The sequence below is a fragment of the Leguminivora glycinivorella genome, chromosome 6 (genome assembly GCF_023078275.1).
Source record: "Leguminivora glycinivorella isolate SPB_JAAS2020 chromosome 6, LegGlyc_1.1, whole genome shotgun sequence".
In the NCBI taxonomy this organism is placed as follows: Eukaryota; Metazoa; Arthropoda; class Insecta; order Lepidoptera; family Tortricidae; genus Leguminivora; species Leguminivora glycinivorella.
In genome coordinates this window covers 17,247,645-17,261,337 of record NC_062976.1, presented here as the reverse complement: position 1 = coordinate 17,261,337, position 13,693 = coordinate 17,247,645, and the positions used below count along the sequence as shown (strand labels likewise).

General features: G+C 35.3%; 3 protein-coding genes across 5 annotated transcripts; 1 reads left to right on the top strand and 2 right to left on the bottom strand.

The window, feature by feature from the left end:
- Nucleotides 1–816: 816 nt before the first annotated feature.
- On the bottom strand, nt 817–8,854 carry LOC125227233 (solute carrier family 66 member 2). 3 transcript variants are annotated; one of them, XM_048131491.1, is made up of 6 exons: nt 8,445–8,854; nt 8,215–8,351; nt 7,767–7,892; nt 6,342–6,558; nt 5,449–5,581; nt 817–3,713 (listed from the first exon to the last, which is right to left on the bottom strand). In XM_048131491.1, the coding sequence occupies exons 1-6, from the start codon at nt 8,645–8,647 to the stop codon at nt 3,657–3,659; spliced, it is 873 nt and encodes a 290-aa protein (XP_047987448.1). In that variant the 5' UTR covers nt 8,648–8,854; the 3' UTR covers nt 817–3,656. The 3 variants fall into 3 exon arrangements, with proteins under 3 accessions (XP_047987448.1, XP_047987449.1, XP_047987450.1); XM_048131492.1 differs by having other exon boundaries at nt 7,767–7,844; XM_048131493.1 differs by lacking the exon at nt 7,767–7,892.
- Nucleotides 8,855–9,410: 556 nt separating this feature from the next.
- LOC125227235 (mitochondrial import inner membrane translocase subunit Tim21) lies at nt 9,411–10,849 on the top strand. The gene is made up of 3 exons (XM_048131494.1): nt 9,411–9,851; nt 10,120–10,302; nt 10,624–10,849. Exons 1-3 carry the CDS (start codon nt 9,510–9,512, stop codon nt 10,768–10,770), a joined length of 672 nt encoding a protein of 223 aa, XP_047987451.1. The 5' UTR covers nt 9,411–9,509; the 3' UTR covers nt 10,771–10,849.
- Nucleotides 10,850–11,114: 265 nt separating this feature from the next.
- LOC125227423 (transmembrane protein 231-like) lies at nt 11,115–13,168 on the bottom strand. The gene is made up of 5 exons (XM_048131737.1): nt 12,767–13,168; nt 12,545–12,696; nt 12,082–12,210; nt 11,591–11,819; nt 11,115–11,425 (listed from the first exon to the last, which is right to left on the bottom strand). Exons 1-5 carry the CDS (start codon nt 12,903–12,905, stop codon nt 11,169–11,171), a joined length of 906 nt encoding a protein of 301 aa, XP_047987694.1. The 5' UTR covers nt 12,906–13,168; the 3' UTR covers nt 11,115–11,168.
- Between the last annotated feature and the right edge of the window lie 525 nt (nt 13,169–13,693).

Genomic DNA, 13,693 nt, shown 5'->3' with positions numbered 1-13,693 from the left:
TTGAATCATATCCTGAAAACTGCAATTCATTTTAAACCTTGAATTCAAAAGCTAAGATTGAAATTATTTTGGTGTGTGCGGTCTATAAATCATTGTACTTAAGCTTGGAAAGGGATTAATTTACACTGGCTCTATCTACTCTATCTATGCCTAGCCTACTTCTAAAGGTAACCTACCTGTTAACTACGTTACATAAAAGGTAGGTTAAAGCGAGACTAAGAAATGAAAGTAATATATTTAACAAATCATATAGTTTTATTGCATATAAGAAATGATAACTCATAAAAATCACAACATACGATTACGTCACTAGATATACAATTAATTCCTTAATTGACAATACGTCTATGCGGATCTCAATTTACGCTTATACTACATATAAATATGATATGTTTCTTTACATACTATATAATTAATATCTCTCATGTGGTTTTTCTCATCAATTGGTAGTCATTTCGGAAACATTACTTCGTATCGTACAAACTCATAACAGACTAGAGATGGGGTATTCCCATTATTTGACAATATCGGCAAATTCTGAAAATTAGCCGCAATTCCATCTTAAGAGAGTTCGATTTTAGAGTCACCAGACATTCTGAAGTTTTCGGTATTACTCGAATACCTAAGCAACATCTTAAATGAACACGGAATGCCAAACTTACTTGTACAATGTAATTCATGTACTTAACACTTTCGCTACCAAGAACCCGACTGTCGGGCACACCGCTCGTAGAAGCGTAGCCGATTACATGGGTTTCCCCGTATGTAGCGAAAATGTCGTAGCGCCGCGTAGAGCCCGGTTTCGAAAGTGTTAACTGCAAATAATACATGAGGTCTTTCAGGAAGACTTTGAAAAGAAGCCTATGTACTTATTTCACTAAATAAAACGGGATACTTAAAAACATTACTTGGAAGCTTTTACAAAGGAATTATACATAATTGTACTTTTCTACTATAACACACACAGCTAACTAAATATGTCACAAATAGGTGTCCAGTCAATTCCTCAATCGATCGTGGATTTTAATTATTTACATAATATATTTATTAAGGTAGCATATTCCACCATTGAAACCTCGGTAAGTTTCAGATCTGCACACGGCAAATCTTCATCTGTAAGACTTTAGTTTAAAGTAAAAAAATATAAACAGTAACACGAAATACGAAGAGTCTAAACAGGTAAGTGGTCAAAAATACTTTTTATTGGTCAACAAAATACGGTCAAAACTTATCAAAGGTTTTTATAAATAGCTCAACCTTAGTACAAAAGGGTTTGGATACTTTGGATTAAAGAGCCGCTAGCACAGGGGACATAAAATAAAATAAAAATCGACACTGAAGTATTCGTAGGATAGGAACCCCATTGTCCCACGTCACCCACGTGACTTTATAAAATAGGCCCTAAACATTAAAAACCAGGCTTCAGTGTAATAAAAAGTGCTTCAAATATTACTGGAATAAAAATACTTTTGAACAATATTTAATTTGTACGTACAGGTGATTGCTTACCTATGCGCGTATTGTACATATCACAAATAATACTTATGTACCTATCATACTACGCTCTGGTACATCAATTATAAATATTATAATATTTATATCCGACAGCCAACCAAGTGAAAATGACTGATTTGACGCGCTTAAATAAATGCTTTAGTAAAATTATAAATTATAACACAGTTTTCAAAGTTCACTTTATACCGATAGAAGAATTACAATAAAGAAGCACGCTGATAAGTTAGGACAGTTGTCGCCACTGCAACCGCTGTTACTTAGTACAAGGATGTGTTGCCAATTCCGAAAATAACCGTCGAAAGAGGAGATTTGACAGTGAGAGCAGTGCGTTATAATGGCGTCTACTTTGGTATCAGCACGGTAGCGCCCTGCCTTTCCATCTTATTAAAAGTGCGAAAAAAAACGCGCCTACCAACGCATAGGCTATATCACAATAAGGCGGGCGATGCCTGTGCTGGGCCCGACTGGCGTAACAGTGTGGAAACGCATTGAGCCGCATGTTGCGTACTGAGAAATCGCTCGTTAGATGAACATGCGTACCTACCTACGGACAGTTTCAGCTTTCTGACGCGTAAGCATCTTCATACTAAAAAGCGATTTCTCATACACAACATACGGTCCGATGTGTTTCCAGTGTTTCCACCCGCAAGATGACAGTTTGCTTCCTCATAATAATTCCTATAGTGTGATATACAAATGAACACGATACAATGCTGCAATCAATTGCATGTAAGTAGTATATTTTTAACAAATTCGAACTAAGGTCTAACCTAACTAATCAACACATCATTACCATAATATTTCTGTACAAATAAACATACTTAGTTACGTAATTATGTATAATAGCTAATAGCAAGCATACAATTTCGTCCTTTTAAATAAGGTTCGTTTTCCACCAGAGCAAAGATGTGTATTTATTTATACAAATCGACCTCGCGTTTCCAATGGTTCGCGATTTAAACGTCGCTTAGCTTTGGTGGAAAATGAACCTAAAGGTACGTACGACTAGTGGATGTTACCCTTAAAATAACGGAAGCAACAAACAATTTCCTACATTGGTCTCCTACCACCGTATTATACCTCTCTTTTCGCCTCTTTGTACCTCTTTACCACTTAAGTTTTCCATTGCTCAATAGAGAGGGCGCTGAGGAGAAACGTTCTCATTGACTGGATGACTGGTTAAAAGGGCTGGTTTATTGAGAACAAAGTTTTTAAAGGTGCGAAGTGGTCCAAATGTTCAGTTTTTTTTTTGTTGATTTGCGCACAGGTAAGGGTTTTTTAGACTTCGTTCTGTAGACAGACCCATGTACCTTATCCGTCAATGAAACATTAAATCAAAGCCCCTTATTATCCATTAACTTCATTCAGATTCCATAATAACCGCGTTGGTCTCGTCACCGAGGCACGGGCCTATAGCACCAAAAATCGCCTATTTAGAAAATTGTGAAGTCATTTGTGATAAAAAGAAAAGATTGGCACATTTTGTCATTATTTCATATTCTAACATCGTGTTCACACTCCCGTGCGAGTGGCTATGCTCGTGTAAACGTACGGAAAAAAAGTATATTAGCCATTCACTCCTAAGTCTGCTTCTAGCGTAGAGTAAAAGGCATTTTTTTTTATACAAAACGGTATTACTTGATTACGCGTCTTTAAACCGGTTGTGATTGCATAAAAACCTTGAAAACGTATGTCGCGCACCGCACGATGGCGCGAAGATGGAAATACTGACGCCGAAAAAACTTAGGCGTAAGTATTTCCTATTCAATGACTTTTCTTGGAATTGTTAAGTATAAAGAATACACAGCCTGGAGTCACCTTCGTTAAATGCGAATACGTGACTAATTTCAGGTTTTGTGAAGAAGTGTAAACCATTTTCTCAGGAATATGTTATCTTATGATATAAGAGACGTCGTTACTTACTAAAATTTGCTACATTCGTTCCAACGGCGTCGACAGCTCACATTCCGCTGTTTACTTTCTGCTAATTTCACTTTAACCGCCTTTAGATGTGTCACATGATAAAAGTCTCAGTGCAGTTATCATAACACTCTGGCGCAGAGGCGGTAGCGGGCGCGGACGCGGGTGCGGGCGCGTGCGGGCGCGGGGGTGCGGTGCTATAAGTCGCTCTCGGTCCAATGCTAGTCGCCGCGCCGCGCCCGCCGCGCTGCCGCCGTGTCGCGACGGTATAGCCACACCTGGAAAACAATAATAAAATATAGTAAATTGCCTTTAGGTTAGGTTGACTTATATAGGTAATATTTGCTGCTACCTAAGACACCTAAGTATTAGTCTGAAACAATGCACATTCTAATAATATCAGCACAAACGCAATAATGATAGCAATATCAATTGTTGCTGCGATTGCACTGACACATAATCGGACTAGAAGCCTAACCTTTAAGCGTTCGCAAATATTAAAAGACAGATGATGCGAATAATGTAATATAATGAATTAAAAACATTTACCCAACTTATTTATAATATAGCTTAAAATAGAGCAAGTACTAACACGTCTGCGTGTTTTAATAGAATATTTATTAAAACCATATCGTCGCAACGCTGTAAAATATCAGCTATAAAACTAGCCCTATATCTATTCTTACAAGGCTTAAAATAGCAAAATGAAACAATTCATACAGTGACATCATTAAATTTGCGTCGCACACATAACATGGTAAATCAATCTGTTATCGATGTACATATAGTACTTAATTAGGTATGTTAAACGACTTTTGAACCCACAATGTTGCTGTTATAAATACGTAATACTCGGACCAGTTATTAATAAAGACTGCAAGCATTCGCAAATGACGTTGAATAGTTAGTATCATATAGCGGGGTGATGTGTGACTATACCTCGTATATTAGTTATGTTCTGCCTTACCACTCAAACTCGTATATCGCTTTTGTATGCAGGTAGGTAAGTATGGTCGCGCGATAAATGATAAACATCAGGCCGTCCCTATCACACTATTTGTAAGTGCGATAGGGACGGCCAGATGTTTTATATGTATGCATACTTGCCTGCTAGATTGCAATACGAGTTTAAGTCACACAACCCTCGATGTAAAAATGTTGGAAATATCATTTCTATTCACACAGCCCTCGATGTAAAAATGTTTGAAATGTCATTTCTAGTCACACAACCCTTGATGTAAAAATGTTGGAAATGTCGTTTCTAGTCACACAACCCTCGATGTAAAAATGTTGGAAATGTCATTTCTAGTCACACAACCCTCGATGTAAAAATGTTGGAAATGTCATTTCTAGTCACACAACCCTCGATGTAAAAATGTTGGAAATGTAATTTCTAGTCACACAACCCTCGATGTAAAAATGTTGGAAATGTCATTTCTAGTCACACAACCCTCGATGTAAAAATGTTGGAAATGTAATTTCTTATGTGACTCTGCAGAAGCGTTGTATTTTGAAATGGAACTTTTGAGGTGTAAATGCCACCATTGTGATGACTGCGTTTATAGTACTATCGTTATCTGATGATAATATTAACTGTGCATTATCAAGTGGGTATCTGTTTACTTGTACCTATCCATGACCCAGAGACGCAAATTTGCAATAAATAAGTGTTAAGACCACAACTTTAGGTTACTTTACGATTTTATAAAAAAAAATCTTGATTGGGAATCTATGGACTATTTTGTGCCCTTTTTTTCAACACGTCCATTTGATAACTATCCGTCAAATCGCTGATATATTCCAGTGTCACCAAAACGTCATCATTAACTTGCTCTGTAGGCCTAGCACATGATTGCCGCGAGAGTACGTCGCCGCGAGATAAATGACACGTCTTCTTCTAACTGTATTAATGACATAAGGACGGGTAGCCTATCTCGCGGCCATGTACTCTCGCGGCAATCATGTGCTAACCCGGCAGATCACAGATACCTATATCTAGGTAATGGCACTTACTTGAAAGAGTATGACGACGTCTAACGCGACCTGCAACGAGCCGCACACCCAGAACTGCGTCGGCGCCTCTCTCAATACAAAATAGGCAGTCTTGAATATGTCGCCGCATGTCCACATTATCACCATGCTCAAGCTGAAATATAAAAAGAAGGACATGAGCACCAGTAGAACCCGTATTCAACGTATGTCGACAGGTTGTGGATAAAAAATCTACATACGGAAGTTCGAGACATAGCAATGTTATGAGGGGATTCTGCGACTTTTAAAGGTAGATTTATACTAAAACTTAACAACTTTCACATGGAAACAACGCTGATATACTACGTAATGCAGGGACGCTTAGCCTAAACCCGTGACTAACGCCAATAACTTCGCGCCTAAATACATAAACGAAAATTGTACATAAATCGATATTGATTTAGGGTTGGCGTTGGATTCCACCAAATCGTCTGTCACCGAATTTAGCGTTCGCTAAATTTTTTGCTGCGTGACGTTGATGTGTCTGTTAACCGTGGTTGACGCAACTGTTAACTGGCTCTTAATGTTACATACATACTTATATTTCGTTAGTGTTACATCTCGACCTACTGGTAAGCTGTCAATCAACAGCTGGGCGCGAGCGCGATGTTTCACGCGCGCATCACGCTCGCACGTGGCTGGTCACAAGTGCACGGAACGTGTGTAGCAACGACGACTGTGTTCAAGCCTTAATACTCCTGGGTACCTAGCCGAATGGCACAAATGCTCACGAAACGAAACGCTCGTAGATATCTATCTCTATCGCTCTTGCGTATTGGCGCCGACAGAGCCAGCGGCCTTTCGATCGGCGTCTGGCGTCGCAGAAATGCCATTCGGCTAGCAGGTCTGTTCTTTGTTTAAATAAATAGACGTACCTCATCCCCTCGGTGCTCTTATTCTGATGGTTCTTAGCGATCTGAGGCGCCCCGAGCATAGCCTCCGTGAACACGGCCATAAAACCAATGAGCTCCACGAACGGCCCGAATTCGATCAGCAAGTACGTGACCGCGGCCCCGATCACTGAGAACACGAGCATGCAGTCCACGTAGCTTTGGAAATCTGTCCATGCCCAGAAATATTTCCTTTCCATATCTGAAATTATAACGAAATTAACAATAAAAAAATTGAAACAGAACATGAAATATACATGTACGGGATAGTCATGTAAAACTTAAATTTGAACAGGCGAGACCACAACAACAAGCGCATACTGCATGTAGTACCTATAGGTACCTACGAGAAAATTGAGACGCGAATTAATAAAAACTAAATTATACGACAGTTTAGTCATATCATAGAACCTGGTGAACAAGTTGAACACCAAATTAACATTAAAATTTGCAATTTACAAATTTTCGAGTTGATTCAACTGTAGATTGGCATTTGTTAGATCCCAGTACATAATTGGGTATAAATTGATATTTGAATTGTCTTACAGTCAAAAGCGCAAAAAAAAAATCATGTATGCATGTAAATTATATTTCTGGTTTTAGTAGTACCAATCACCATTCCATAAACCAAATGGAATTTAGAGAGATGATTATTATTATCGCCTTATAATAAAACCATGCCTTATCATAGGCAGTAGCATGGCATTGGCTATTAATATAAATTAATATAGGTACATTAAAACGATGGGATAAAAATAACACAAATATAATAAAACATTTTCTTATAATGCACTTCACACAAGCTATAAATAAAACATGTGACAATATAAATACATTGCTAAGTTGTTAACAAAAAGACTATGAATTATGTTGAAATGGTGATCATGATGTGTAATAAAAATTACAATACTCCTTATTCAACAAGGAAGTAACAATGTAAAGCTTAACTCAACATTCTCATGCCAGAGGCAAATGACATCAAATAGATAAGATAATATGTGACATACAGATAGATTTGACCCATTACTGCTCTTGCAGAGATTATACAATTATAACTATCGAGTATCATATTGTAATCAGGTTACAACCCTTGATAAAACAGTTCATTGAACTAGTAATGTAGGTACTTTACCAAAAATAATGGAATTGTTACTTCTCATATATGTTTATACCTTTGAACAAAAACCACCACATGCTATGGCATATTAAATGAAAGCATGATGATTAAAATGTGAAACAAACAAACACATTCATTATGCCAAATAACTCCTTTAAAATGCATGGAAAACCACACAACCAGGATGAATGCAAAGTAAATTTGTAAGCAGATTCTGAAACAAAAATGAAACTTATTTATAAGACAAAACACAATGTTTTTGCATTCAAACAAGTAACAGTAGTAGCACTCACCATAAAACCGATGGGGCTTTTCCCCGCGGGGTGCTCCGCTGTGTTGCTCCAGCCAGTGTGCCGTTTCATCTGGCTGGTCTGAGCCGTTCACACAACACAATAGGATATATAACATGAATATTGCACCTAATGTCACCATCAAAACACCAACCACCAAACAAAACATAAATATTGTTAAAAATAAAATAATATGCTAAAAACAATAAAGAAAATTAGTCAACCATTAACCAATATAATTATGATTATAAAATGCAACTTAGAAGTAAACTCAAAGTGTGGCATACATAAATGACAATATAAAGCTGCAAAAATAAGGCATAAAAATATAATAGAAAATAATGTTTTAAAAAAAGATGCTAATTTATCCAATATTCATAATTTAAGTTTAGGTATCAATAAAAAAGTAACATCATCCTAGTCATCTATATCATTAAAATAATCTATTCACCTGTAAATATTCGCTCCCTTGCTCTTATGATTTGGTTCTTTTTGCGAACAGTGACACAGAGGTGGATCATAACAAACATAGTAATGTTCATGACTATACTTTGGATCAGGAGTGGCAACTCATATCGTTTGCCAAACCTAAAATAACGAAAAAAACCAATTTTAATATTCTAATGAAAAAATATTACAATGAATTTGCATTCTAGATAAATAAAATACTATTGTACTTACCAAAATAATATACGAAGGGTATTAGCTATTAAAAGGGTTAAACACACATAAAGGGAAAATCCTTCAGCATCCTGTGTCCTTTTGATTTGATGATACTGTGGAATGTATGGCGCTACGCCACCTACAATCATTGCTCCAGCTGCTCCCCATCCTACGAGGTGCCCGACAGTCAGCCCCAACTCATCGGAAATAATCCAATCCATCGTTAGCTAATATATTTATAAATTAATTAAGAAATTGTGCACTTTTGCATATAACTGGGCTAGTATTTATAAAAATCATTATTATAATTCAAGAACACCATTGTACAAATCAGATGAATGCATTTCCGTATAATTAAAGACACTGACTAGATTCGTCGAAATATCTTGATTATTTTGTAAAACATAAACTGCTGGAACGAAAATTGATTATTGGACTACCTTGTCATCCTAGTGTCATCGCATGAATTTGACAATACAGGAAACGTTCCGATTTCGACAACATATTTTATGAATCCAATCTATTAAATAACAGCAGTAACAAAGAATGAAATAAGGTAAAAAATATTATTTCAAATACCTAATAAATTCTTTGTACAATTAATGTGATTATATGTACTATTTTATACTGGTTGTTTTCTTCGACTTTGGTACTAAAGACACCAAAAGACGCGTTAAAGTTTACGATTTCTGAACGTTATCTGATTTTGCTGCGTTTAGTTCTTTTGTATGCAAATACATTTGTGGTTTATAATTATAATCGACATAACCGAAGGCATTAACTACAATAAATGGACAAAAGCATAGAAAAAAGACTGAGATGACAGTAAAGTAGAGAAATTTTATTGTTAAAGTAGAGAAAGTTGAACGATTACTGACCAAGGTTTCGGATACGTATTCTAAAATATGCGTTTAGTTATTTCTTATTCGACGTTTCTTACTGTCATTTGTCAGTGTCACTATCAATAGTGTCAATAATAAAAAAATAGCAATAACCTAAAAGTTATAGATTATTTAGATATAAACATATTAACAAAAATAGAATTTTATCAGTTCAGTTAATCTCATAAGCCTTGTAAATAAAATGTCAATTATTTCGAAGTTTCTTCCAAGTCTACGAAATGGAAGACCTCTCCAAGTTGTACCAATAATTCTTAAAAAGAATAATTTTATTAGCAGTCAGCGCTATTCTACAGAAAAACGAGAAAGTAGTTTAGCAAAAAGCCAAGAAAGGGCTGAAGTATCTACTGATGTCCGACCTTTAGGAGAGAAAATAAAGGAGACCACTAAAACGGTGTCATATACTGGCGTTATACTGCTAGGTGTTGGGGTCACCGGCATTATTTTCTATTACGTCTTCAGGGAGTTATTTTCTAGCAACAGTGCAAACAGCATTTATTCGACTGCTTTAGAGAAGTGCAAACAAGTGAGTACATATTAATTACAGGATCTTGAATTCCAAGTTTAATGTGTACAATTATATTTACAATACTTATTTATTTTATATTTTTATCCGTCTTTCCTCTAACGTCCCAAAAACATACTTTTAGCCCTTTTTTACTTCAATAAATTTTAGTTTATGAATAATTAGAAAACCTTTATTGGTTTTGATTTCTAATATGAGCATATTCAGACTTACATCTCACTGGCATTTTTCACCTGACCTGTTTTGGGGTCTTATTTTATCCATCTAGGATCCTAGAGTGGAAGATGCATTGGGTGCTCCAATTAAGGGTTATGGAGAAGAGACCTCAAGGCGGCGCCGCACACATGTCAGCCATGCAGTGTATGAGAAAGATGGAGTCAAACACATGAGGATGAGGTTTTACATTAAAGGAATCAGGAACAAGGCAGTTGTTGAATTGGACATGAAACAGGTTAGCTACAGTCATCTAACCATCTAAACTTATGTAGATAATTATGTGTTTACCTTGAATAATCTATTGAATCTAAACAAGCTTTATCAAATTATTATAACAAAAATACTTAATAATTTATAATCCTTTGATTGAAGTGTTGATGATTGATGATGATCTTTAACAGACTGTGGTCTGGACCTCATCAAGAATTTTCGTTTGAATTGTCAGTTTGTAACTATTGGACAGTTATACATTATAGTGCCTTTCTGTATTAACTACAATCTGGAAACAAGAGCCCTTTCATGATAAACTATACCATAGTGTAATATTTCATTCCAGAATGATTATGGCAACTACCAGTGTCGGTATCTTCTGGTGCAACTTGATGACTACAGCGGCAAAACCTTCATCATTGAAGACAACCGCGCAGAACTGGACCGTAAAGACTTTGCTGGCCAGTTACCTACACTCACCCTTACTCAGTGAAAAACTCATGTATATTTTTATCATGTAGATAAGTAGTGTGTACATACCTAATTGTTATAGTTATAAATTGTTGAACAAATTTTTTTTTTTCATTTGTTTATTTTGAAACACTTCGGACATTAGCAAAATTAACACATATTAATTATTATATTCTAAATATTCTAAATTAAAATATCAGCCTATTTATTAAGTAGTCTCTGGGATATCAGATCATCCCTCACACCAAATTTATTTTTGGACCCCTCCCCCTCCTATGTACGCTTTTTTGTCTCAGGGATTGTCACATTTAGTATGATTATTCGTAATATATGGATGACGCCTTTATATTAACTTATCAATCTTTGGTAATGGTAATTGGGATATAATATCAAATTTACATGAACTTTATAGCTTTGTAGTTAAGGTTTCTTCCATGTGACTACTTCCCATGCCATCAGTAAGCGATTGCTGAAAACAAACTTTTTTATTTTATTGAAAATCCAATACAGTACTACTGCCATAGATAAATACTGGGGCCACGCCCACTTGAGCTCCTGCAGGAGGTTTGGCGTATACAGTACTAGTGTCTCGGGTATTCTTAGGCGTATTTTGATATTCACAGTTCCAGTATGCCCATTTTGACTTCTAGAGTGTAATGTCTTAGTGTCAATAATAGCTGAAACATAAAGTTAATTAGAGGCTTTAGTATTGACCATCATTCATCATCTATGTAGATATTATATTACTATACATAGACAAATAAGTAGAATGATTGTACAATGATTTTAATATTAAAATCATTGTATATAAATCATGCAAATATGTAAGGTATAATTATTACCTTCTCTAGTAAAATACTCTTCTATAATAGCATCTACAATATCTTTACTTTTCTTTCCCAAGTGTCCAAAGAAAGTTATATTGTATGCAGTGTCTACAGTATTGGGATGGCATGGCAAGTGGGAAGCCTGATGTAAGGTCAAGTCTCCATAGTAAATTAATGCAGAAGGTGGCTGAGAAAATTCCTTTGTTATTATTGATAATCCCTGCATATGAAGGGGGCATATAGTCTGTAAAGGATAGAGGGTTTAGAATATTATGCACAATTATATCTATTTAATACTCAAAACATACTTTCCATTCAGATGGAAATAAAAAGACTACTGTAAAAAAACTTTAAGCTTTGTTAAGGCCACACTAATAGTCCTAGAAGATGAAAAATGTATTTACTCCTAGTAATAATTTGCAATGGAAGAGAGTATTTTTTTTACCTGATAAAGTAAAGAAAAGAATGCAAAGTAAAGCTACTTTTGTACAGAAATGATCTCTCACCTTTAATTGGAGGTCCAATCCAAAAAGTAGAACTACTGAAGCTAATGTCTTGGGCGGAGGGATTTTGAGAAGAAGTTTCAGTTCCAATACATCATTATTTCCATCATCATTATTGTCGTACTCACCCACCTTTGAAAATTAGACAGTATTAGAAGTTAGCAGAAAGGCAGGTAAATAATAGCAGTTAGCAGGTCTTGTATCCAAAATCAGAAAGTAGAAACTGATACTTAATTCAACTTGATTACATAAATTTGATGCTTTAGTAAGACAAATTTCACATTATAACGTGAGATAGGGTTACAAATCATAGATACATAACATGGCAGCTATGGCAGACAAAAACTGTACTCAGATAAAATGCATAAAGTTGACTACAAATCCTCAGGATTATCATCATACATGTGTATCATATGATGTCAGTATACTTTACTTTTTTGGGCTATTAGTGACTATCTGTATTTACCTGAAATTCGGCACAGTATTCATCATCGTCATGGTTTTCATTACCACACACTATTGGCTGACTAGGATCATCAGTCTCGGCCACAAACAAGTAGTCGTATGTAAAAAATACCACCGGTTGTTCAAAGTAACTCTGAGACTTAAGCCAAAACCCTGCAAAAATGTTAGGTTAGTACATTGCATTTACACAGATTGCATGTAGTTTATATTATATAATGTTTACCTCGACCCCCGTATGCAAAAATGAAAGGTAAAATGATAATAATTGCGTTAGTCAACAATATGAATAACATTGCTTTCGATAGAAGATAACTTTTGTATTGAACTTCCACATTGTAAGTAAATAACGTGAACAACTTCATTGCGTTAATCGAGAATTAATTTTAGCTATTTCTTGCTGTCTTGTTAGCATTTTACATCCCCAGTAGCTTTAAAATCAATTAAAGTAACATCTATTATTGATTAAAACAAAACATTGTTATGACATTCCATCCGTCAACAAATCAAGTATTTCGTTGCTGAGCAACCAGTGTTGCAAGGGTATTTTTTTTAAACGGCGTACAGACATAGATTTAGAATTATTAAACTAGATTGTGTAGTTAGGTCAAAAAGTGTGTCCACATGAGAGGTCATTGTTTGGGCTGGTGTCCCTCTCGCACTTACTGACAATGTCAACATTATTCAGTGACGTCATCACTGTCATACATTGGGGATACCAGTTAATTTTCAAAGTCACTACTAAATCTACTAATACCCAATTAAAGGAATTTTTTAATTATACAAATCTTTGATTTATGGGCATTAAAATAATTACATTATAATTATTTTCTAATTCTTTAAAATATATCGAAACCCTACTTTGAATATCGTCGCCGTAGAGCGAAAAGTCACCAAATCGTTCATTGGTCATTTTGAGTTATGAGAGTTTAAAGAAAAAAATAATTAAAATAATTTTTACTGAAATTATCTTCAGATGAAATTGTGGTTTTATATCTGTTTATTAATTGGAAACTGCTATTCTTTGGGCTCAAAATGGATTTATATTATTCACACTTACGATTTAGGAGCTATAGGCGATAATTAATTTTTGCCCTTAAATATTACACCTTAATTATGACTTAGTGATTTTTTGAACGAAGTTAATGATTAT

Coding starts and splice junctions, on each gene's coding strand:
- LOC125227423 (XM_048131737.1), bottom strand. CDS start 12,905: ATGAAGTTGTTCACGTTATTTACTTACAATGTGGAAGTTCAATACAAA. Junction 12,697..12,766: donor TTTTGCATACGGGGGTCGAG/GTAAACATTATA, acceptor ACATTTTTGCAG/GGTTTTGGCTTAAGTCTCAG. Junction 11,820..12,081: donor GATTGGACCTCCAATTAAAG/GTGAGAGATCAT, acceptor TATCCTTTACAG/ACTATATGCCCCCTTCATAT.
- LOC125227233 (XM_048131491.1), bottom strand. CDS start 8,647: ATGGATTGGATTATTTCCGATGAGTTGGGGCTGACTGTCGGGCACCTC. Junction 7,893..8,214: donor AAGGGAGCGAATATTTACAG/GTGAATAGATTA, acceptor TGGTGACATTAG/GTGCAATATTCATGTTATAT. Junction 3,714..5,448: donor ACGTCGTCATACTCTTTCAA/GTAAGTGCCATT, acceptor ATTGTTTTCCAG/GTGTGGCTATACCGTCGCGA.
- LOC125227235 (XM_048131494.1), top strand. CDS start 9,510: ATGTCAATTATTTCGAAGTTTCTTCCAAGTCTACGAAATGGAAGACCT. Junction 9,852..10,119: donor CTTTAGAGAAGTGCAAACAA/GTGAGTACATAT, acceptor TTATCCATCTAG/GATCCTAGAGTGGAAGATGC. Junction 10,303..10,623: donor TTGAATTGGACATGAAACAG/GTTAGCTACAGT, acceptor ATTTCATTCCAG/AATGATTATGGCAACTACCA.